Genomic DNA, 27416 nt, shown 5'->3' on the forward strand with positions numbered 1-27416 from the left:
CAACGTACAAGTCGTATCAGTGAAACTATTCCGATAACTCACCGCTGTGTTCCAAGCTAGCTGAAATGCCTCAAAAATTAGTTTTTCTTTGCCAATCATTTTATCTAATACGTTCATAGTTTGAATTTCACAGACGAAAATGTTTTTTCTTTTTTTATAAATTTTTCTAGCTAGTTTCATGTTTCACCTTGATTTGCCCCCCCCTACCCCACAGCCACACCTCGTATCGCCTCACGGGTCGCACACCAGTAGAGCAGCCCCCCCCCCCCGAATTTAATAGTTTGTAGTGATAATGCAAGCACTGAATGTGATATTTCACAATCTCTTTAGTATCTATTTCTTCGTCATCACAAAACTTCAAAATGCAATTTCCAAATGCAAAGAGACTCTCAAAAGCTTCAGTCACACTTACATTAAACGTTTCTTTAATACGAGCTTAATCGAAAAATAAGCACAGAAAGACCATGGAACTTACAATTACGTATTTACATTGGCAAAAATCACATAAATTTGATATCACAGGGCGAAACGCATTATAATAATTGGTGATATGCTTTTGGTCTATTATAAAATGACATTCAAGACTCTGCGTATATTCAAAATTTATGAGCTACAATATTTTAGTATACATCCAGCTCATTATTCATTTAAGATATTTTTAATTATTATGTTATCAATTTACACCGATTTGGAATACATTTTATTTTCTCGAATGATATGGAATAATTGTCGGATCGTGAGAGTATAAAAGCTCTATGGATGTCATATTTAAATGATTAAATTCGGAACATTATACATAGAAAAAAAGCACAAAAAGTTCGCTTCAAAAAATTGCATCGAATAGTTTTATAAAAACTCTAGCAAAAAACACCGAATTAATCTCGAAAAACCAAAAACAAATTGTTCATTCTGATAATTATTATCGATATTGCAAAGTTGGTAATAATGAAAGGATTATCATCGACATTAATGAAATGGACCATTGAATTCAATTTAATACTGAAATCATTCGGATTTATTTTTAGGGATTGTTTTTCTTACAAAGATATTAATTCTCTCACTTACGCAATAATAATATATTATAAGACAATTAATGTTTTCTAATTTATTTATTTCATAAAATTATAGCCTATATTAAAAATTCAATAATTCTTCTGAATAATCTTTTTATAGTCATATAATGACACAGATCGTTATTTAAATAATTGAATATTAACTAAGAGACACTGCATTTTTCCATAAATACCGAAAATGATCATAAATTTTACTTTTGTAATTCTAAAAAGATTTATTTTCGATGAGTTTACCAAATTTTTCAAGAATTTCGCAACGATTCGCCTTATGACTTGTTTGAGAACTTCTTTGAATTCTTATAATTAACAAATTAAAAAAAAGAATCAAACTCGGTCAGTGAAGAAAAAAAAAACCCCATTCAAACTCGGTTATACCGATAACGAAGATTCTGTAAAATTTTGTCGTTACAACCCTTTTCGACGAAAATTTTAATTAGGCTTTTACGAAGTACAGTTGAATGGATGCTAAGTGAAAAGATGATTGGAAAGAAAAGTCATATTCCTCCGTGGGGAATCGAACCGTCAACCTAGCATTTTCCGGGCTCGGGTTCTACCATTATTCTACAGAGGAAAGACATTTTGTTTCCTAAGAACACTGTGTTCCTATGGGTTGAACAAGACTGAGCAAGACAGCCCAACTCAGCCTCAGCTCGTAACGAAATAAGGCTCCAGATGGCGACACAGAACGAAACGGTGAACGATTCATTACGAGCTGCTGCTGAGTTAGGCTGTTTATTGCGCAGTCTCGTTCAATCCAAAGGAACACAGTGTTTTTAGGGAACAAGATGCCCGTCCCTGGTAGATTAATGGTAGAAAACTTGCCCGGAAAGTGCGAAGTTGGTGGTTCGATTCCCCCACAGAGGAATGTGACTTTTCTTTCCAATTATCTTCGCTTGGTATCCAGTCATCTGTACTTACAATTAGCGGAGAGGTTGGGAGGCTTTTATTTTTCAGAAGTTTTTTTATTTCTTTGTGATCAGAGTGACCGCATTCGAAAGCTGTCGGGAGGGGTGATTTTACAAATCACTAAAAAAATTCAGCACAGTATTAGAGGACCATGTGCGCAAAGTTTTACCCCGTATTTTCCGCGACAGTTCCTTTTTTCCCGTTTTTTTCTCCATCCCGACTTTTTGAAAAATGGCCTGGTTTTACCCGCTTCTTAGTCGAAGTTTTCTTGAAAATTTATTGTTATATATATAATATTATCATATATAAGTTTCCAAAATTTCATGCATTATAGAGTTTCACTTAGTGAGGTGATCGAAGTGATTCGATCGAGATGGACATCACCGATTCTCACAAAACTCATTGCTGAATGCCTGTGAAATTGCCTAATATTGCTTATGAATAACCTTTGGCGAAAAATACACTGATACAGCAGGTCTGCTAAAATGTATTTCTCAGAAAAAAAAGAACACGGCAAATAATGTGAAATGAATTTTTTCATAGCCATATATTGAATATAATACAATTCAAAAATTATGCATTTTACTGCATTCTTGATTCTAGCAAAGCTTTTAAAGCAAGCTCATTGAAAAAACGGGACATTTTTATAAGAAAATGTCCGTATGCGGTAAAATACGGAAATTCCTTAGTGGCCATGTCTATGAGCACCGTAATGCCATTGTAATAAATCTTTTATCCAACGTTAGGTATAAATAGAAGAACAGACGAACATTCTCTGAATGTAATCGGTTCTAATCTTATGAGTTTCTTGGGAAAACGTCATTGCGTGTGTGGAACGGAAACTGTCATTATATATAAATCTGTCGTTATATCCGAAATGATTTCTTTTTATCGACGTTATAAGCAAGGTGAATTAGCATATTTCTCTATGAGAATCAATTCAGACCACCAACTATTGACGTTAAAACCGAGGTCGTTATAACCGAGTTTGACTGTATCAGATAATTTCTAAAACGTTGTTTGATTTCTTTCTCAATCACATTTAAATAATTTATGAATCGATATTCCGGAAACATTTGACACGAGAAAACACACGTAAATTGGAAAAATGCCTTTTCCGAGATATGTAGAGCTCCATGCTTGCGTGGGAGGAATAAATACCGGCCTTCAATCTTGAATTTTTACGTACGTATTTGCATTCGAATTTTTTTCCCCCTCATGAAACCATTTCTCATAGAAAAAAGAGTTTCTTGTACGTTGACTTGTCGTTCGAACCCAGCGATTGTTACATCAGAACGTCAGCGGATGCCGGATATTATGAGTAGTAGATGGAGTAAGGACAAGCTTGCCATAATCGTTCGTTTCAATGCATGTTGGTGATACGTCGATTCAGCCGCTGCCGAAAGACTGTGAGGAGCATCTGAAATATTGAAATATAGCTCATCAGTCATATGGGGAAACATAAAAAGACCATTTTTAAACAATGAAATTATCAAATTTTTGAAATAACTTTTGTATATGAACTTTTTGTTATCAGATCCATACCTCATTTAGTTATTTATTGGATTGAAAGGATTTAGGAAATACTTCGGTACTTACTCATTGCTATACAGGGTGTCCTGTAAGTGCTAATATGGACTTTATCTCACCAACCGTGCGTCGTAGATGTATGATTCTAAAGTGAAAAATGAAATGTTCAAAAGGCATTCAAAAATTATCCTGTACCAGTTTTGACAGAGGAAATAAAGTTTCACACATAATAAAAAAAATCTTAATTTTTACACGGTCCCCCCTTCCTGCTTTAACTTCCAATTAGAAAATTGTTGGTCTGTATCTCCTGAGGTCAGCAGAAAAAGTTCCATGTTTCCAAGTGCGATATTCGCTATGATATTTGAATTCAAAAATCGGAGAAAAGTTATGAAAGAAAAGCAACAACTAACGGACACACAACGCTATTTTCCCCTCAGTTATGCTGTACTTTAACAACTTTCTGCGAATTTTGAATTCGACTATCTCAGATAATCTTGCACTTAGAAATTTGAATTTCTTTTGTTGGCCTCAGGACAGACAGGGCAAACCTTCTAATTGGAAGTTAGAGGACAGGAGACCGCATGACAATTTAGATTTTTTTTTATTTTTTAATGCACTGTATTTTTTACTTTCAACACTGGTACAGGGTAATTTTACAACGCCTTTTTAGCATTTTTCAAACTGAAACTATACCTCTGCGACGAACGGTTGATGAAATAAAGACTGCATTAGCACTTACAGGACACCCTGTATAGTAAGGACTATTTAATCCCTTTCAAGTCGACCTTGCCGTCTTGGCTCAGTGGGTGTGGTCTCGGAACTACTCCGTGACGCGTATCCCTGCTTAAACACTATTTTTAACAGACGAACGACATCAGTACAAGAAACATGCCATTTTTAGTTTGTTTATTTTACTGTTTTTAAGTATTTTTGGTGATCTCTTGATATCAGAACATTCAAAATAATAATAATAAATAACCTCAAACATTTTATATATCAGGATTTGTTTTGTATTTCCTTCCTATGTTTCTATATTGCAGTTGTATTGATAATAACGAAGTCACAGGCTTTTAAAAGCCACACTTTATTCAAATGTAAAAAGAAAAAAAAATATTAGAAAAGATAATTGAAATTATCTATCTCGAGTTGGTTTTCAATCAACCCAATAAGAGTTAACTAACGCACGCGATTCAACTGAAATGAAGTTGAAAAAAGTATTCTTTGTGGGAGTTACTTGAATATATAATAGATTTGGATACCTCCTGGACCCCTGAATCAAACGGGGGTGGGGGTCCCAAAACTATTGAAAAGTTCCACAAATTCTGAAATTTATTGAATTTCTGCCATCATACACATATTTATGTAACAGAACAGAACAGAATCAAATTGTTACCCCCCATGCCCAGCTGTTGGCTGATTGTGGGGTTACGAACGTGCCCAGTAAGGCCTATGAAGAAGGAGGGAAAAAAAATAGACTGTCAGTTTTGTTAGATAATTAGTGTGTACGTGTGTGTGTTTTGTGTGGGAAAGAAAGCATAGTCAAATCCAGGTGATGGTCATAGCTCCACAGAATTTAGCCCGAATGCAGATAAATCACTAAGAAAATGCCACCACAACTCTTCGATGACACGTCACTGCCGGATGGAGAGAGGTCCAACCCACACATTTATCTTAGTGGTAACTGCATGCGTCAAAGTGAACTCAATCAGAATAAAAGAATGGTGGTTATAATCCAAAGCTTTAATTTATACACTTATCAAAATAATTGTCATTCGTCCGGGTGGCTTTTTTTTTTCTAAGTTCCAATGTATGTGCCTTATAGTAATTTCCGTATGTGCAAGGTGTTAATTAAATACGATAATTAGATGCTCAAAAAAGTGAATAAATAGGTGCCAAATAGATAAATGCGATTAAAATAGGTGCCACGTTAGTACAGAATAAGCGTATATATATATAATATTTACAGTCCTAATTATAGCCTAGGAGGCTTCCAAGTTATTCCTGCATTATCCAATCTCCTCCCAAGGGAGGTGGAAAATCTGTTGGGGTCTCCTATACACTGTTCGAGCCGATGTTTTTGGTGTAGGTGCTGAACTATAATCAACCAAATCTTTGATATGTTGATGGCTGGAATTTTTCATTCTCTCAAATTGATTTTTATTAATTTCTTTGATATATTTGAATATATGAGGAATGCCCAGATCTTGGCGAATATTAAGATTTCTGATGAACCAAGGTGCATTCAAAAAATCTCCTTAGAATTTTATTTTGTCCAGTTTGCAAGATTTTAATATTGGTTTTGCATGCATGGGCCCATGCAGGTGAGGCATAAAGCATCATAGGGCGAAGTATTTACTTAAATAAAAGAATTTTTATTTTTAATAGATAGCTTAGCCGGAGGGAATGAAATTTTGTTAAGAGCACCCATTACATTGTTTGTTTTATTACGTACATAATTAATGTGCGGTAAAAATGACATTGTTTTATTTAAAATGCATCCCAGGTATTTTATTTTTCTAACCGGACTGATCTGGTGATTACCTATATATATAAATGCCTATTCGGTATACTATGTTTTCTAGTAAACCATATGAATTGTGTTTTTTCATGGTTCAATACAATGTCCGACCTCTTGCACCAGTCCATAATTTATTCTGTGGTTTCCTGCAGATTTTCCAGGACCTTGGAGGAGTTTCGGTTATCACATAGTATAGCCGCATCATCGGCAAACAAGGCAAGTATACCCCACTTGAGGAGATGGAAAATCATTGATGTATATTAAAAACAACTGTGGACCCAAAACACTACCCTGTGGTACTGATGCTTTGATGTTCTTAACAGATGAATTAGAATCCCCTATTTTTACCTGGAATGTTCTGCCGATCAAATAACTGTAGAAGAAAAGTATAAAGTGTGGGGGAAAATTGAGATCAATCATTTTGGCTAGTAAAGTGGGGTGGTCACATTTATCGAAGGCCATTTTAATATCCAAAAAGGCGGCCACCACATAATCAGAATGGTTGAATGCATCGATTATATATTCAGTCACCCTAATCAATTGAGTGACACAAGATGGTTCCTGTCTAAAGCCATGTTGTTCTTTTCGAATTATGTTATTGTCATCCAGATATTTTTGAAATCTAGGAGCTAAAATCCTCTCGAAGACTTTCGAACAATTAAATAAAAGGCTAATTGGCCTGAACGATTCAGGAAGTAACGGGTCAGTTCCTGATTTGGGTATTGTTCTAATGAGTGAATGTTTCCATATCTTTGGAAAGTGGTTAAATTTTGATGCTGCGTTAATAATGTTCGTGAATGTCAAAATAATATGACAAGGCAGATTTTTGGGAGCTTTGTTACTTATACCATCATAGCCACTAGCTTTTCTGTTGTTTAATTTGTTTATAATGTCAGTGACTTCAGCCAAGTCTGTGGGTTCAAAACTGGAAATATTATTATTAATGTGAAAGTGTGTATAACGAGCAACTCTACGACGGAGCTCAACTTGAGTCGTTAACGGTTGTACGTGATTGGGTGTAAATTGTTTTTCATAGGTGGTAGCAAAGGCTTCAGATATTTCCTCTGCTGAAAAAACCAGACCATTAAGGCCTTGTATTTTATTGATTATACGAGTACCACCAGGTTTGCAAAGATTCCATGCTTTCCATATGTTTCCATTTTTTGAGGTAGCATTCTCTACAAATTTGATAAACCTACCATTTACAAAATTTTGCACTTCTTCTTTAATCTCACGATTGAGACGATTTAGTGTAATTTTGTCTGAACGTCTACGAAAGCGCTGCCAATTAGTAAGTATTTTGTTTTTGTGTCTAATCTTTTGCATGATTTCTCTAGAAAGTCCATGTTTGTTTTCAGGCTGTAGCACTTCTGTAGATGAATCATTTAATGCAGTTTGTATTATTTGTGTTAATTGTGATACCGCCTCATCTATATCCTGAGCGTTGTTCAGGGTCAGCCCCGCTGTTTGATTTGTTTCCAAAATTTGTCTATACATGTCCCAATTAATACGTTTAATTGTTCTCCTGGTGCAAGAGCGAAGAAAATCCATTATTAAAAAACACCGGATTGTGCGGTGAGCTGAGAATTGATTTTATGTAAGTTTGAACGTCAAAGAGAATATTTTTGGAGGTGCCAAAATCGATTACATCAGGTTGATTATCTATTTTGAGGTGGTACATGTGTTGGTGTAGTGGATGAATGTATATTTAGGAAATTATCAAGGCAGAATTTTCTCAACATTCGACCACATCTGTTGGATTTTTTACTAAAGAATAGATCGTTTTTACTATTCCAATCATCCCCTACAAAAATTGGAAACCCTATTCTGAATAAGTGTTTTAGTAAGAAAATATCTATGCAATTATTGGGGGGCTTATACATTGCACAGAAAGAAATGGGTGTTCTATCTATGTAAACAGTGACAGCAGTAGATTCCATTTGAGTGGAAGGAGGGAGTTGTAATTCTTGAAATGGAATATCAGACTTCACATATATACAGCTACTCCCCCCTACCATGTAATCGATCTTTTCTGACGCCAGTGTAACCATTAGTTTTGATTTTTTGTGAGGGCAATAACCATGTTTCTGATAGAAGTAAGATATCTACTTGATAATTGAATAATTCTTCTTTTAATTCCCTTAAGTTGTCTTTGAGACCATTAGCATTCCAGGCCCTAATATGTAATGGCCTGGTATAGATATTTCTTGTTGTGCTAATTGTTGGGCTGTGAAAGAATGTCAATCAAAGCTTTATTTATTTGACTTATTTTTTCACTAGATATTCCAGCGGCACTCAACATAGTGTTGAGTATGTCATTAAATTGTAAAATTTCATTAAGAACAGCTGATGAGTTGGAATTATTATTACCCTTTGGTAAATTTGGCTTACTCAAGGACTTTACCTCATCAATAGACTTAATTGCGTATGCGTTATTTGTGTTTGATTCCGCGTTCAGAGGATTGTTATACACTTCTTCATTTACCTCTGTTTCTGTATTATTTCTATTATCCATTACATCAACATATAGTTCAGAGAACCAGCAGATATTCAACACGATACTTTCATAATGTGAAAAAAAATTCAAGCATTTATGATTTTCCCTTCAAACTATGGATGATAGATGGCAGTACTATTAGAAATACTCATAACTCTGCCTACATAAATACGTTAGCGGGCACACAATACTCACAACTAGGGTTCGAATTTCTATGTCTTTTTGCATATTTCGCTATTTTTAAGTGATAGAGCATATTTTCAAAATTTTAAGGCATGGTTTTGCATATTTCATAATTTTCGAATAGATGTTTTCTTCGCTATTCCAATCCCGCTTCAGACTGGTTTTTGCAATTTCCGCCTCTGACAAGAGCTCTTAGGGCTAGAATTTTTATGCACTAAAAATGGAACGTCGTTGCTGATTGGTAAAAAAAAATGAAATTCCGGTTTTTCAGCCGATCAGCAATGACATTGAATTGCTAAAGCATAAAAATTTTTCAACGAAAACTCAACTCAAATCACTTTCATTTCATCCTGTATATATTTCATACGTCGATTTAAATAACCACGGCTATATTGAAAAACGGTTTTGAATTTGATGGAAAATATTTTGTAAATCCTTTTACTTCAATGAATTTCAATAAGATAAGATTTAATTGTGACTGAAAAATAAATATTACTTTTACATGCGATTACACGCTTCTGGAAAATAATCCCAAATTACTAAAAAATTCTCAATATTTCTTAGAAACTTATAATGAAGTAAATATTCTTGGAATTGAAAGATAGACGTTTGCATTAAAAAGATATTCCGTTTACATCGTATTAAAAAAATATATATTTTTAATTCAAGCATCAAACATATAATGAACTACAGATTTTTGTTACAAAATATATAAACAGATTTACTGAATGCGAAAATAAAAATCATAATAATGAAAAAAAATTTATAATAAAAAACATGTAAAAGCCAGTCTAATAGCTTAAATGATTGAATACACCAGCATTAATTGAAACGTAAGATCCGCGGACTAAAACCCGACATTACAAGCTCAAATCATTCATGTTCACGATGATGATGAGGATATCGGTGAGGCAACATCAAAGGCACGATGGTGCATTAAATCATTAATTTGCTTAATGTTTTGCGGCGGGAAGAAAAAAACAACCGAGGAGGATTTGCATCACGCCATATCCATTAGATGCCATCGTGAGTAAGAATTATTTGCTTTTAATAATTTTTACAGGAATAATTTATTGTTCTTTTTTCAAAGATGCGCAGCAATGACTTACATTCTCTAATTTTTGTTTGTTTCTAATTTCACTTTGCACACATGATATTGTAAGATAGGACCAAGTATTTTGGAAAAAAACACCCATTTCACTCAAAATCAATTATACTAATGTAAACGGATTACGTTTTGGAGCTTTCTGTAAATTTTTATTTCCCTGCTCACAGAAATGGAAATGCTTTTAAAATACGCTTTTATGTCAGAAAAAATTTTAACAGTATTGTTACAAAATTGCTGAACCTACTAAATTGAAAAGCCCATGTATATTAATTCTCTCTCTCTCTCTCTCTGCCAATGGAAATAGGTAAATAATATTTTTTTAATTACTGTCATAATATTAATCTCATATCAATGACATGAAAGAATTGCTAAAAATTTTGGTCAGTATTGTTCTTACCTATCCAAGGTCCCTGTATACCTGCAAAAAACAGAAAAATAATTGTCTTAAATTCGTATAAGTAATAAAATTGTAATCTTAGATCGAAATGCATTTTTGATAAATGATTTTAAAAACTGATTTATTGATGGAAATTTTATTGATTTTTTAAATATAGTAGGAAGACGCAATCACAAAGCCGGCGAACAAGCATCAAACATTTAGGTAGCACGACAGAAGGCTGTGTTGCGGGGATCGCAAACGGGTTGTGCGTAGGTGGAGGAAAGACGAAAGGAAGAAGAAACGAATGAAAATAAGAAAAGAAAATAAGAAGAAAAGAAAAGAAGAAAATTATAAGAAAGGATTAAAATAAAAAAAATAAAAAACACATTATACCAGCGTATTTATTACCTCGTGGTCAAAGCGAGTATGTTTATTTAAACGTACCATAGGAATGACTCCTACTATTCAAATTACCATCATACCTCCATCCCACAGGGGTACAACAGAAACGACTTTACGGCCACAGAAAAAGATTGCTGCCTCAGGGAATCCCGCATCGAGGGGCTAGAGCACCAACCTCTCGGTGAGTATAAAAAAGGCGGCCGTTCGCGGAATCGGCAATAACTAGCACTCGTGTGCAGAAAATGACCTTGGTGCGACAAAAATGATCAGTGATCGATTGAATGGTGAATGATCTCCACCATTTCAAGATGCACAAACATATACTAAGACCAGTCGCCCACTGGAAGCTACCACGAGCGAAAACAAGTCGCGTGGTGTATGCGCATGACTGCTATAGTAGTCTCACGCATACACGTGACTTGTTCCGCGACTTGTTTTCGCTTGTGGTAGCTTCCAGTGGACGACCGGCCGATATCGAATATATTTTAAAAATCTATTTCATACACCGGGGTTATAGGAAGTCTGAGTAAATTCGAACTCACGATAGCCTCTTGGCAAGAAAAATACGAGTACATGAATGACTCTCTTCATTCAATGATTTCACCAGAACGTGGTTTTGGTTGACCACTGGATCAAATGGGACTTCTTCGAATTGGGTTTAAGAAGACAACATATTTTGACAGTGAGCACTGGACCATAAGGGGAAAATCTTCATATTGGGTTTGAGAATATGTTATACATATTTTTGAAATGTTGGAAACAGGTGGATTGCTGTAAATGTATCGGAGAGGTAACAAATAAGTTATATTCCCATGCCGGAAATTGAGCCCAGGTCTTCGAGATTGGGGAGCCAGATATCTTGACCACTGAGCCATGAGACATCTTTCAAATGGGCTTGCATGAACATGGCCTTGTTTTGTTTATATGTCGCTTAGGGCCAACCCCAATTTAGTGTTGTGTTTTTAATAATCTTTGAATTTGTTTTTGTAAACTGTTTAAAAAAAATTTAAACGCGTTTTACAAAAAATAATATTTTTTCGACATTTTACTTGAGTTTGAAGCATGAGTTCTAAAAACTATCGACTGTATCATCACAAAAATTTTAATATGATATTTTGCTACATATTGTTAAACGGTTTCGAAGGGAGGTCTAAAGTCTACCATACTTATTTTTATAATTATGTTGTTTTATGCACGATATGTTGAATGAAATTTCAAAAAATTCAACGAACATCAAAACAGATTTGCTTGTAACTTATGAGCATATCATACGATACTTTAAATTTTGGTTCATAACCTGCATCATTATTAGTTAAATGTACTGTGAAAGTAATAAAACATTTCATTCATCGGAATTTTTGCAATCGTTCTAATATTTTACATGAATTTTGCTTAAAATTTTACATAAAAATGGCTTTTCATAGAAATTTTTCTGTCTTGTCGTGGAGACCTTATTCCGTTTAACCTCCCCTTGTGGATGAAAAGCAGAAAGGAAATGCCTTAGACCATGGCCTAATAACCCGGAAGCCGGTTATAAATCATTAAACGCCGGTCATGAAAGCACCAGACAATACTTCATCACCAAACTGTTCACTCCAGTACAATTTTATAGAAAAGTACTAAGAAAGGTCGTCGGAGATAACGGAATCGGGACTAAAAAATTAGAAAACCAGACTGATCCCGCGTAACATCATCTAAACAGTATCATGGACCCTTTGGCAAAATTGTGGTTTGAAGGGGTCCGTTACCTGGCTGAAAATACTGACTATTAATTCACATACTCGCTCTCGAAAATCATACAGCACCAGACCCAATTGTCCCAGAGCTCTACATGCACCTGAATCCTCCGGGATCTGCTGATATGGTCCCATATAAATTTTAGACCATGATATTTTTTTGCCATTTGATAGTGCATCGGTTTTCGGTTATGTAATTCCTAGGTACGAAACGTCACTGACACAGAAATGATCTCCACCAATGGAAAGCGTCTTCTAATTGTAATTGTGGCAAGATGAACGGGAAGTAATTCCCAAGCATCAAGGATCAATCATCGTCTTCCATCAATCGTGTGAACATTCACTATCGATCGCGTACTATCGACGGACGCCTTGTTATAGCGAACACGAGAACAAAGAAAGACGGATTGAAAGACGGCAGAAATCATAATAAGGAAGCACTGTACGAGAGATGATCACATGTAATAATAATAACGCTTCCCGAAAATGTTGGGTATCACGTGACAATATACATATATGTAGGGCTGCTATCTTATCACGTGATGGATTCGATTCACAGCCTGTCTTTAAATGCCCCCGCAATTACTTTTGGCGGCGGGTATCCTCCCACTTGTCGCCAAGGAGCACATGACATGCACGCTCTATCATTAACGTTGTTCAGGATCTTGTTTGACTGAAATTGTGATTTCCCACGCAAATAGATCATTATTGCGTTCGAGCTCTTGCCCCAGATTTTTAGGAAACACACCTATTCCACCGATACCCAATTTGTTATTTTTTTTTTCACCGAGTGTGATATACCCCCCCCCTCCTTTGACAGAATCCATAGTAATAATAATAAAAAAAAGATCAGCCACAGTTAGTAAAATGCGGGGATCCATAAATTACCCATATTCGTGGAAAACAAAATGGGGAGAATTACCCTTTTTTTCAAAGTCCTTCTCCTTGTGAATGCGCTTTTTGCTATGCGTGAGGGCATTCATTTGTTCGCATTCACCCAGATTCATAACTTACTGACGTTGCCAATGAAAACACATAAAAAACAACCTTCTTTTTTTCTTTTACTATTAACACTATAAAAAAGTGACTTTTTGTGTTGACTTTTTCTGAGGCGTTGTATTTGCTCGTGTGTTGTTCTGAATTTGTTTCACCGTGTGTTAACGCTTTAGTTTTGGTGTTTGAAATGAATTTCGTGACCCTATTACCGTATCCAAGACTAATTCAATTTCTTTCTCATAAACAAGAATATTTTTGTCACCATAATGAGCGTCAAACAAACAAAAACAAAATGCGTGTCATTTTCTTTTCAAACTTTTCAACAAGTCTTTCGGTTCTGTCGCCAGAATTCGTCTCAACCCTCCAGAAAGTTGACAGCATTGGCTAGTTTTCGCCAATTCAGTTATATTTTCCTACTTCCAGAATAAGTCTCACGTGAACTGGGGTAGACAAATTTATATGACTTTGCTTTTTCGTAAACACCTTCCAAGAATATCTAATGATAGATTCTGAGTATTTTTATTCATTGACGAAAATGATTTTTTGGACAACCCTCCCCTACCCGACTGGAAATACCTGCCAGCCAATGTATTTACTCTCAAAAACTATAACTCATTATCATCATACACTTCTGAGGCTCCGGGCCGCGCCTGAGTGAGCCCATGCGTAATTACGGTACGTTTTAGGACACACACTTTTCTTCGCTTTTGCACTATAAAGTCACAGTGGTCCGGAAAAAAGTATGGCCTGGGGCCTGTCAAAGATCTCAGGCTAGAATCCTGCTGGAGGATGGGGGGCAGGATTCTGTCGTAATTACTTGTGGGGAAGAAATACTTAGAAGTGCATTTTCTGCTGGTGCAAGCACCAACGATCAAAAGATGACATGTTGACAACAGCATAATTTAGGTAGCACGTGATGATGCTGATGCTCCCGATATGATGATAATTATTCTTGGTGTGCACAGTACGTTGAATGGGGCTTTCACTGTATATGGTAGTATTTAAAAGTTTCAGTGCCAAATTATGAAAAAAAGAAATAATTATTATCGAAAATTTTTGCTAGGTCATTTTAGTTCTAAATGAGTCCTTAAAAAATTTCAAAATAATATTTATTACACAACGATTTAATTCATTTGTGCCCACGAGTGCTTTTTTTTCCGAAAAAATTTGCAACACATGGGTTAAGCTGTACTCAAATAGTAGTACAAATGGGTTAACTAACCTGGTACATGAAAGTTTCGTCAGCACTTACGCTTACAATAAAGATAAAAAAAAATTCAATTTTTTTTCAAATACGCTAAATAAACATAGTAAAGCCATAGTTTGTTAAATGTTTTATACATTTATTAGGAAACATTTTGTAAAAGCAGCGTTTTACTGCATGACTCTTTGTATGATGCAGTAAACACTTTTACAGGGGACGAAACATCTAAATGAAAATATTGTTAATTAAAAATTTGAAAAAAATAATAGCCCCACACCTGCGTTGTCATCTGGTAATCTTGAAGTGCTATACAGACTTTGTACTTGAAAATACCAATACTCAAAAGCGAATGCAAGTATGTTATAGAGGTTTAAAAATTTGTGGTACTTTTTAAAGTATCATCAGTAAGGGTCAAATATATTTTATTGCTTCACGAATGAGTCAATTTATATTCTCAATGCCAAATGTGTATTATAAAACTTTCCAGGCGTGCAGACAGTAATGAGTTCCACCAATAACTTTTTTTTCTTCTTCAAATAGTGCTCAACGTTATATTAGTGATTTAGGTTATAGATAGCACAATATTTTAACGTGTTCAAGTGGCATAAACTCCATTGAGCATTATTTCACGATCCTCTTATTCTTTCCAAATCAATATTTTCATTCTAGTAGTGGATACTATACGTCCACAAAGTCTATCGTGTACCAAGATAGACACATAGAACCACTCACAACCCCGGACTGATTCAAAGCAACTTACTTCCATTACCTCAAAAGAGTCAGGGTTGTGTCGGAAAAATTAGCAAAGATGTTGTGCCCCCCCCCTGCCCTGTGCTTGCAAGTATCAAATAGCTCGCGTCGTTCTCCCCATGAAGACAGCTATCAAGTCGATGTATCATGTACCAAGAAATTCATCTTGGAAAAAAATGGATTTGCTATACACTATTTGATAGAAGCAACTCGAACAGAAATAGGTGTCCTGTAAGTCCTGACTCGGCCTTTATCTCATCAACTGTTCGTCGTAGGGGGTATGGTTCTAGTTTAAAAAATGTGTTCAGGAATCACTATGTACCAGTTTCAAGAGCAGTGTGCCATAAAATAAAAAAATATAAATTTTTACACGGTCCCTCCCCATCCTCTAACCCTCATATAGAAAGTTGTTGCCCTATCTCTCCCGAGGCCAACAAAAACAAGTTTCATGTTTCTAAGTGCAACTTTCGCTGAGAAATTTGAACTGCAATGTCGGCGAAAAGTTGGGAAGGAACAGCGTAAATAAGGGAAAGAAGCGTTGGCCGTCATGTTATGCTGTTCTTTCCCCACTTTTTTTGATTTTTTAATATAAATATTAAAATGGATATTGCTTTTAGAAACGTATAGTAGAACCATAACCCTTCTACGACAAACAGTTGATGATATGAAAGGCCGAATTAAGACTTGACACTGCATCCTGTACGTACATATTTCATACTGAAGATTCAGTACAAAAAAGTCAAGTTCACATTACACATGTTGGAACCAGAGCAAAAATATTTCGGAAGAACTCTAAAAAAAGCAACACCATGATGAAATTTCACTTAATATCATGGATCATTCTTAGTACGGTTCGTATATACACGTATATTTACGGATGATAAATACCCTCGTATGTGTATGTGCCACCATAAAATGTATTGCAGACTGAAACTTTTACGAAAAACAAAAAGAATTTCCGTCTCGACACCCGTCGGGGGGAAAAAAAGGATAGTAATAGAGGGAATTTGTGTGTTTCAGTGTGAGGTTATAACACACTTAGTGGTATCAGTGGTCCGTCCGGCGGGAGTCAACGTACATACTGCATATACAAGTCGGATATGGCGGCGTGTTTCCCCAATACCATGTCCTATAATGTTATTTGGCGCTAGAGAGGAGGGGGAAAATACTATATAACACGTTAACCCTTAGCATAGGATGTTCATTTCGGGGCAACTACCGAACCCGTGGGAATACATGGGCCAGATACGTGACGCCCATACTCAGCCCTCCGACACTGCGTATCCAAGATCGGTAGCTGGCAGTGGTGGCGTTTTGCTGGCTCTCACAACAACAAAAAAAGTAAAAAGCCGGGGAGAAGGAAATCCGCTTTTACTAATCAAGTTAAAAGGCTCAAAAATGAATCCCTTTGGAGTGGCGAAAAATGTTCGTAAAATATTAATGGCGTTTATATTGAGATGAAACGTGCCGTATTAAGAGTTGCCTTCCTCCTCCTCCTTTTCTAAAGATTTTTTTTTTTTACGCTCGCCGATGGAGTAACTCTTTCGATGTAACCGCGTAGCTAACAAGCGAGTATACCTAATGAATTTTAACGATCATTTCCTCGGGCTCCTTGGCATGAAAGTTTTGTGTGCCACCACCAAAGTACTTTGTTCGTTTCTCTTTTCATCCCTCTCTCTAAAATTACGCTCGATAATAAACCAATTTGAATCGACTCAAAATATAAAGAAAAAACGTAAATGAGAGCGGCTAAGTTTCATGCGAGAACGTTTCCGTGAGTATATAAAGTTCTCAGGGCACACGCACGTTTCACTTTTTTCGCTTTAATTCCAGCTCGTTTGGCTTTAAATCTCTGGGTTCGCCTGAAAATTAGTATTGAGATATTGTGTAAATTTATTGTACCACCAATGACAGACTAAGGACGATCGTCCACAGGATGGAAGCGACAACACGTGGCAAGCAACGCTAGAGACGACAGCCGGCATTGAGTCAGACGCCTAGGGGAAGTCTGATGTCGTCCATGTAAAAAAACGAAAAAAACTGATGTATATTGAAAAAAATTAAAATATTGAGAACTGGAATTTTTGAGAAATGTATCCAGAGGACCTGTATTTATTGACCCATTCACTTACAAGCTTTTGTGGCAACACATTTCGACGATCTTTATTTGATGAATTGGCGATAAATCTGGTAACTTTGTCCTAACTTAACCGCACGTGAGGAAAAAGGAGAAAAGGGGAAAGAAAATGAATAAAAAAAAATTAATGGAAAAAGAAAACAGTTTAATAGATAAGTAAATAAAAGAGGTATATATAGAAATATAGTAGAGTTCTCTTTTCACCCTCACACACCCCTACATATTTTTTTTCGCTTTTACATACTGTATATGCAGTAGAAAGATACATTATATGTGGGGGAAGTCACTAAGGCGTATGGAAAAAAAACGGAGCGGAAAAATAATTTTGGTGTCAAAGGCTTACAGTGGAGCTTTGCGATGGTGAGGAAAGAGAAAAAAACGCAGAGAACTGGATTGAATTTATTCCACAGGCGTTTGGACGAAATATTTCGTCCGTGATAGTAAAGCGGTCAAGTTCATATTTAACGAGACGTCTGACACAAACTCAGAGAAGGCGCTCGTGTTGTTAATTAAATAAATAATATAATTTACATAATCAAATACTATTTACCATCACAACCAGTGAACGGCAATTATAGAATTCCAGCATCCATAACCACGCGGGAAAGGGGAGAAAGAAAGAGAGAGAGAGAGAAAGAGGAATAAAAACGGAGGCGCGAAAAAAAAAACAATCATTCTGAGCCTGCGCAGATACGGCAAGAGGCTTGAGATCCCGTTCGATTCGGAATTTTTGGTCGTCTGCTGTTTTAGCCCGAAATCACTAGCTGAAGAGCGTTGCTAATGGACAATATTCTCAAAACTGACCCCATTGCATAGAAAGTGCAATGGGATCAGTTTTGCGAGTACAGACAATTCCGTGTGCCTTGTTATCGCTTCAAGTCACTTCCAGTGAACGACCGGTCTAATTCGTGCTGAAAGAGACCTATATACTGTATATATATATATATATATGTACCACAATACCAGACAGTGTAAAAATGACAGACAGCATAATCCAATCATCGGGAGGAGGGGGGGGGGGGAGAGAATCTGATGGAATAACCAAATTTTTGAGTAAAGCAGGTGGTAATTCAAGAGAAAAAGCAAGTTTCCATGATCAATAGAGCAAACCAACGTCTGAAAAAAGTTTGTCCCGTCATTTTAAACAACTTTTAAAGCATGGAGTTAAGCTGTCGCGGATATTCTAGAAGATGGCACCACGTCTTAAACCGTAAGGTACCTTTGCCGCAGCTTCTTTTGCTCCTCTTCCTTCACACTTGGAAATGGTCGGTCTTTTTGAATAATGCATGAGAACAGGCAACTGTGGGAGGTGCTTTGAATTATTGTGTTTCTCTCACTTTCGCTCTATTTTTCTTCTTTTTTTTTTTACTCCAAGGACTTCACTTTGCCAAGATTCACACGAAGAAAGAAATTTACGGAATGTTAAGAAATTTCTCTTCTCTCGTAGTCTGGGAGGATACGTAAGGAATAAAAGTAATACGAGAGAGAGAGGGGGCATTTGGTACGTGAAGGAACTCGTTGCAATAAACTCGAATAGTGTGCGAGTGCCTGACGAACGTGAAGTAAGAAACACGCTCATTGTTAGACGACGTTCAAGAATAAGACGTTGCCGAAAATTGTCTCTAGTGTGGACGAGCTGTTGCGTAAATGTTTCTACTTTCTGTTTTTTCCTCCCACCAACCAAGCTTACAGTTTCCTTTGACGTTTTACAGCTTGGCTACTCTTTTGGTGCTTTATCTTCGGGTACGAATCGGTTGTTTTATTGATAGAACAGTGGTACGGATATAACACGTTTACAACTCGTACCGTGAAGCATGTACGAGTATGGCGGTGAAATAAACCGGGGCAATTTTAAGACCTACTGCCATCAAATGTAATCGTTACTGCTCTGCAAGGTGATCAGGCATGCTGGAAAAGTATCGAACATGTACCGATATTATTGCCGAAATATTTTTTTTTTCGCGCTCGTCGTGGGTAATAGTAGCTTTAGCTTCCACATGAGTACACGACTGAATTACAATGTGTCCCATAAATTCTTAAATAGTTTAAAAATTCATTAAAATTCAAGGAATTCATTCACACATTCGAATGCGGTTTGCAAAAAAAAGTATTAATTGGCTAAAATTTAATTTTTGTCGATAGAGAGCGCAGCATAAAAAGCTAATCAGGGTCCTATAAAACGTGAGTAGGTTGATTAGCAGCTCTTTTCTGAATTTCCCGGTTACTGGCGCTTACATAAGTTTTTCATGGTGACGTTGACATTGGTGGATGCATGCATTTTTGGTGGAATTGTTTTACCTCAGTCAGAGGAATCATCGGCTTTTCTTTTCCTTTCAAACTGAGCACAGCTCGCGTCTATCGCCATGATGAATTTACTACCTAGTGAGTTGTGCCGGAAGTGTAAGTGTGTGTAACTAACAGTCTGGGTGCGTATCTAGTGTTGTGTCTTGTTTTTCAGTGTTGTCAAAAATGAAGTGAGAGAAGTGTAAGGAATCACCAGCTGAAGCTTTGTAAAAGTTTTAGACACAGAAGAGATTGAAGAAAGGTCAGGTCCAATTTCTAATGCCGGACTGGATCTTTTTTGTTTTCTATTGACAAAATATTGAACTAAATTTTAAACTGCAACAGAAAAAATAAAAAACCTCCTAGCCTCGTGTTGGAGTACAGTGATGGTCATTTGAACTTGGTTTTCTGCAGTTTACCAACTGCGAGCCAAAAATTCCAGCCGATACCTATTTGAAAAAGTTTCTCTGCAAAGAGTAGGCAGACCTTCAACCAACCCCACCTATAGAAGAAGGCCACCGCACGAAGCTCGTGACGTTACTGAAGGAGGATATCTGACCTATATCCATAGGCCATAGATATAGCGTTTTTGTAGTATAACACAAAACAAGTAAGTATAGCACTCACTTAAATAACACAAAAATCCAGGGATCTGAAACTTTCACTTCTAATATTGAAGACAGACATCAAGAAATGCACATAATTCTCTGATAATATAAACACGTTAGGACCATATATTCCAGCCTGCACTAAATCATTATTTCTTCCGAGGAATGTTTAAAAAGTGCATGATAAGTAGCATGTAAAATATGTACTATACAGGGTGCATAGGAAATTCTTATAAGTAACTCACCGTACCGTTGATTCTAAAAGCATACTTCCTCTTGGAAAAAATATTTAAATAACGTGTATAGACCTCAGATACGTCATTCGTACGGCAAGGGGGTTGTATAGTTATTGAAATAAAATAAAAAAAACTGCATACTTGGCAACCTTGTTCATAGTTAGAAAAACTGGTGGCAGATGGCAGACATAACAAGCATTACAGAGAAACAAAAAAACTTCACGTTAGGTTTCACTACACGTACACGCACATTCCCGCATGTACCGATTCGTTGGGGGTTCCGCGGGGGGGGGGGTGATTGTGTGGTGTAGCAGTAGTAGGTAGGGCCTTCAAAAAATGACTCGGGGATCCATGATGTTCTTAAGTCAGCCACCTCGTTGGGCAATTTGCCTGTTGTGGCGTTGTATTTGTATTTGTATTTCAAACATGCTCAGTTAGAAACTTGTTTTCCCGTCTCTCCCCTGTACCCAAAAAAAATCCATGTCTCTAAGTACAATATTCTGATATATATGAATATAATATTGAGATATATGAATTCTAAAATCACTGATAACGAGGAGAAGAACATCATATGAGCTTTTCCGTGAGGTGCTACTCTTTCCCTCGTTTTAAGCGATTTTCGCTTAATTTGTTCTTATTATTAAAATACATCTATCATATTATATTTGAATCTTCACAAATATGATTCATGATAAGAATAGTTATTATTATTATTGTCATAAAAACTGCGTCTCAAACAGATGGGGTCGGGGAGAATCCCATGAGAAAAGTTGAATGAAATTGTTTTTTTTTTCTCAGTGGATAGAGATGAAATTTTCTGCAAAACGGCGAGGAGTTTTTTTGTGTTAAGAGGATGCGGAATCAGGTGACCACCACCACGAGCTCTTCAACCATTACGATTCGAAATCTGCATCTGTATGAGTGGCTCGTAATGCCAGCGACAGAGAAACGTGCTTTTATTAAATTATCATTTTAAACTGGCCGTTTTGTGCTGCTCGGTTAATGAAGACGCGTTTATTCTCGGGGCAACACTTTTCTCGAGAGAAATAAATTGTGCGCAAAAGGAGTTGCTCGTTTCCAGGCAATTTATTCTTCTCAACAACGCCTCTCGCCATTACACCCATCCCCGCCCCATACGTATGCAAACTAAATTTTCTCTCGTTATATAATACGAACAACGAGTTTTAGTGTTGCGATGGGAAAAGTATACATACGGCAATAGCAAAACACACAATATACGAAAACTCGAGCGAAGTTAAATGCATTTTTCTTCGGCAGAAGAGAACAGAAGCTTAAAATAACAATTACTTTTCACAATTCTTTCATTTATATTTCAATTTTCTTTTATATTTATTATTCACATTACGTTGGCATGCATCGTGACTTCTTGAAATGCAATATTTCCCACCGTAAAACTCTACCCCTTAATGTTTCCTGCAATGTAAGTAAAGATTTCTGAACGCTCAGAATTATTAATATTATTTATACAGGGTGAGCATAACAGAAATGGACACTTCAAACATTTCATAGGAGAACAAATATTGCGTGGATGTAGTTGAGTCAAAAATTTTGAGGACGCTTAGCGAAAATCCGATAGTTGGCATCTAATTTTTTCTAATAGGGTTGTTAAGAAATGGAATAGCTTACCCCCGGGGGTAGCAAATTCTAACACAATTGACACGTTTAAAAATTAATACGATACACGTTGGGGTAAATCGAGAAGCTATCCATACTTAGAATAAGACAACCATAAGTATTCTTTATGGGTATTGTATAATATTTTATCATGTATGTATATTGTTTGTAATTGCGTTTTTAATTGGGCTCCTGTATTTTTGAAATATATGACATCCATATTTGTTATGGGCATCTTTTTCTCAGCCACCTCGTTGGGAATTTTGCCTGTTGCGGCCTTGTATTTGTATTTGTCTCGACTTAGTTGCATAATCGTGAGTTGGCTGCTACAAATACTGTATTTTGTGCCAACAGTGAAACGCAAAGCAGCCGTGGCGAGCGTGTACGAAGCGTTCCATTCCTTCTCGAACGATGAAGCATCATTTTGGAGAAAAATAAGGCCCGTTGGAAGAAGAGTGAGATCGATCGCCAACAAAATTTTTGGCCTTTACAGCTTCTAGTGAGATTTCCGCAAACGAACCTACGTACTCGGTCCAGTAACCAGCAGCGACAACAGAACGAGACGTATCCCAATCATTCTCCATGTCGTACTAGCACAAAACGAGGTGATAGGATTCCAATCCAGACGGTCACCTTCTGTTACTCGGTCTAGATAGAGAGCGAACTTGTGTGCTGCCACCGAGGACGACAGCTTCGCAGGAACATTCAAGATTTTCCATGAATTAGGCAGTACCTACATGCATAGTTAGAGAAGCGTCGAGAACGGGGGGGGGAGAGGAGGGGTGCTTCTGACTGGACTGCGTAGGACAGTTCATATTCGAATTTGAGATTCCTATATGGACGAATAACATTAGACGATTGACTTATGCGCGTATAATTGGAAGCTCGATTTAGCATGGACGTTCGGTTAATTTATCTGATTTATTTATAATGATCTAATCCAGGGGTGTCAAACTCATCACACTAATTCAACGAAAATTTGGAATTGGCGATTACAGATTTTGGCGACAATTTGATTTTGCAGAAAAAATCCTTTGAGATGACACCACCTCTATCAGGATATCTGGATTTAATGGTGAGCTACAAGCACTGAGAGATAGGCAAAGTGAAAAATCTAATAGTCACAAAATCTACAAAAATGTCTACTTCGCAAACACTGATTTCAGTGATGCATTGCAAACAAAAGGGCGAATTTCTCTTGAACTAGAACACCGATATTATTAGATATTATTGTAGGGCTGGTGCAGTGGGAAAAGCTTTTCGTAAATTTGTAGCTATACGGTTGTTTGCATAATTGGCGATTAAAATTCTTTTCACGCGACAATTCAATTTTGAACTTTGCTAATCGATCGGCACTTGTAGCACGCCATTGAATTCAGATAATATTCTGAAGAAAATGACGTCACATTGTAGGATTTTTTCTGCTCTTCCCAAATATGTGATTAGTTTGCGTATAGGTCTTTCATAAACTATACAAAATTTTCCAGATCTGACTAATGTTTCTTTGTAATCCATTTTCCACTACTTAACTCGGAAACGGTTAGAGATAGGACTGGGTTGCTAGGGTGTTTTATGTTCCACTTGAACTCGTCTATCACCCATTTTTCCGTTGAGCAGATTATTCGCAGCTCACCCTGTGTGCTGTGCGTGAAGTTAGTGCTGACATCTATATTTTGAACTGAGGAGTGAAGTGTAATGGTTGGATATCTGAGCCGTTGTAGGTTCGTTCTCTGGTTCGAGATTTTTTATCTTTTCACACTCGGATTTTTTTTTTTTTTGATTAAATTATTTTTCTACGAAATGTAGAAAAAGGTCTATTTCTCTTGTGTACCCTGTATAATATTTCTTCAGAGCTACAGATGCGCATTTCTCCGAATAATAAACAACTCTATAGATACCTAGAAGATTTATTCCGAGATATACAGAATAATATAAGAGAATCTAAATACTTGCTTATTTTCCCCTTTACAGTAAGTATATTTGCTTCTACTCTGATCCGATGATAACGAGTATTATATGAAAGCATATAATATAAGAAAACAAAATACAGATACATTTTTTTCTGATTTATGTGCGAGTGTGTGCTTTTCGAATGGAGGGAGAAATCCATTAGTTTCCTTTGATTATTTCACGCAGAGCATCCAAATCTTACTGGAGCCATCTTTTGAATAGATTTTTGCCGAAGCTTCACTTTTACGAGGAGAGAGAGTCTCGCAATCACACGAATCCCTTTGATGTACGTTCGTAATTTTGTAATGATGCCACTCACGCTGGAAAATGGAACATTTAATGGAACCTTTTTGAAGTTTTGTCTCCCCTTTTTCTATGATTTGAGAGATGATTTTCGCTATCCAATTCACCAAAGGACATCATTAATTACACGGAATAGTTTTCGTAAACTTTATTCGCGGTAATTTATGGTAATTGATTCAAAGTTATGCGACAGAAATCATTCGTACAAAGTATACGAATGCGATATTAAGTCGTACCAAATGATACAGAGATTTGACTCACCGGGATAGTAGGCTATCCTCTTTGCTTTTTCATAGTTCGTTCCTGGAAGTTCAAGTTTGCACTCAAACACCGTCGCGTCGTTTTTCGCGAGTTCTTTCACACTGAACGTCCTGTGTAACTGGACGTCGAAGGCACCGTTTGTTCTTCTCCTCGATATAATGTTCACGTTCTGTACAAGTTGCGGGGGGCTGCTACTGGAAGGAAGCAAGAAAAGTTTCAGGTCTGGCTTCGGAAACGTTCCTAGAGCATCACAAGTCACATTCACCAAGTCGTAGGTGCTTTCGAAGTATGAAAGCTCGAATACGTTCGCTGGAACTTGAGAAATTGAAAACAATTAGTATCAGGATACACGATACAATGGAGAAATGGCGAATCATAAATTGGCATTAGACATATTAAATCATACCATGGCAAGGTTCCAGACTAATAGTTCCCAACATCTTGTTCATCTTGCCCCATTTGAACATCTTGCAAAATTCCTTTTTTTAAAGGACATATGCGGGGGAATATGAGGCCGATGTAGCCCTTCCCCGAATGATCAAAATTTTACAACAAACAATGCAAAACAAACTAAACATTGAAAAAATGAAATATTTTAAATATTATTTCAATCAGCTTCTATGATTCCAAGTTTCCTTTTGAAGGTTAAAACATAAAATTTCATTGCAGAAATTCTGTGTACTCCCCTTCAAACCAACCCAAAGCTATATAATAAGGCAGGAGTTCTAAACCTATGAGTTGTGACCCGAACTTGGGTCGTAGAGAGATTACGAGATTGGTCGTTCAAGTTCACTTACAGTCAAGGTCTCTTCAATAATCAGTCGCTATCAAACTTGATTGGCAAGGGTTTCCGAGATGGGTCGTGCAAATCCACTAACAGTCGGGGGACTATTGGGGTATGGGTCACGAATCAAACTTTATTCACACGGGATTCTGAAATGGGTCGTTCAAATTCGCTAATAGCCGGAGGCTCTTAAGCTATCGGTCACGACCTAAGCTTGATTTGAAGGGGCTTGAAGCACCACCTCCTAGAGATAGAAGGTCTCTGCAGTGTTTGCCATAAACGTCATTCAGACTACCTAGCAAGTTTGCCACACAGCATCGTATTTCGTTTCTTCTTATTTTGGCGTCGAATCTTCCTGATTGCCTCACTAAAGCCGCATAGTGATTGGATGTGTGGCATAGCAATCGCCAATTCTGAGCTCGATCATTCCTTTTCCTCACAACATTGATACTGGCACGAGCATGAAATTTTTTCCCCTGAATATTCTGAGGGGAAGTAGACTGCTTACTGACGTCACAGGCAGAGTGCGGAGGCCTTCTATCTCTAGGAGGTGATGCTTCAAGAAGGTTGTACGAATCCCTTTGTGCGCAGCCGGGAATTCTTCAGCAATGGGTCACGATCATTTCGATTCCACCTTGATTCACAGGGGCTTCCGAGATTCGACGTACATATATTCCTACAGCCAGGAGTTCCTGAGTTATCTGAGTTATGGGGGGTCACGGCCATAATTGACTCGCAGGATCTTCCGAGAAAGGTTGTACAAATTCGCTTACTCACAGCCAGGGATTCAGCTATCAAGAAGGGTCCCGACTCAATCTTGATTCACACGGGATTCCGAGATGGATCGTGCGAATTCCCTTACAGCCAAGGATTCTTGAGCTATGGGTCACGTTCCAAACTTTATTCGTTTATTCGCCGGAGCTTCCTAGAGGAGTCGAGTGAATCCATTTACACAGTCCAGTTGTGAATGCATTCATTGCGTCAATGGGTTCACTACTTTCGTAAAACAAACAGTACCATGGGTCGCGAAGCTGATCTTTTTGTTGATTTTGGGTTGGGAAAGGTTAAGAACCCTTTGTAATAAGGGCTGCTTCATGATACGCAGGAGTCCGCATCAGCTGACGTCATCGGCCTGACGGAACCGGTTTATAGCCATTGTCTACCTCTGTTTTTCAAGGTCACTTTAATCAAAAAATGTATTAGAACAGTACAAAAGAAACTTATTCTTTTATCTCTCACTAATCCACCTGAATATTTCGCAGACTAGATTAACAAGCGCAATACTATAATAAATAGTGCCCGGATTATATGTAAATGCATATGTGCATTTGCATATCTGCAGGTGAAAATATGTATTTGCATATTTTGGCCTTTTCAGCAAAAAGGCATAAAATCATTATTTTCAGAATAAGTGCATATTTTTCAATTTATACAAAATCTTAATCACTTTTTTTAACAATTTTGCAAATGCATATTTTTCAAATGAATTATTTTTCATTAGATATGAATTTCATTAAAATTCTGAAATTATTTTTTCATTAAAATTCTGAAATTATTTTTTCATTAAAATTCTGAAATTATTTTTTCATTAAAATTCTGAAATTATTTTTTCATTAAAATTCTGAAATTATTTAATCATTAAAATTCTGAAATTATTTTTTCATTAAAATTCTGAAATTATTTTTTCATTAAAATTCTGAAATTATTTTTTCATTAAAATTCTGAAATTATTTTTCATTAAAACTATGAAATTATTTTTTTTTCTGATTAAAGTTCTGAAATTATTTTTCATTAAATACGAGTTTTCATGAATTCTGTCTGCTCCCATTGAAAACAAAATTGCCCCATTTAAAAAGCGCGTTTGCCCCACTTTGGGAACCACAATTCTTGACAGAAATTTTCTTCGTGGAAGGGGGGGGGGGGACTAAACCGGCTCT

The 27416-nt window shown here is 36.6% G+C and overlaps 1 protein-coding gene across 1 annotated transcript in view; it reads right to left on the reverse strand.

The window, feature by feature from the left end:
- Positions 1–1232: 1232 nt before the first annotated feature.
- Positions 1233–27416, reverse strand: part of LOC149079080 (uncharacterized) — an 85221-nt gene continuing 59037 nt past the window's right edge. The window contains exons 3-5 of the mRNA XM_089241365.1: positions 24696–25010; positions 10213–10233; positions 1233–3399 (exon numbers count right to left, since the gene is read on the reverse strand). Of these exons, the coding sequence (XP_089097491.1) occupies positions 3278–3399; positions 10213–10233; positions 24696–25010 (458 nt within the window). The 3' untranslated portion in view covers positions 1233–3277. The remainder of the gene's footprint in view (positions 3400–10212; positions 10234–24695; positions 25011–27416) is intronic.

This window comes from Pholcus phalangioides, unplaced genomic scaffold (assembly GCF_987345545.1).
Source record: "Pholcus phalangioides strain wild (caught in Gottingen) unplaced genomic scaffold, Ppha-v1.0 ptg000013l_1, whole genome shotgun sequence".
NCBI lineage: Eukaryota > Metazoa > Arthropoda > Arachnida > Araneae > Pholcidae > Pholcus > Pholcus phalangioides.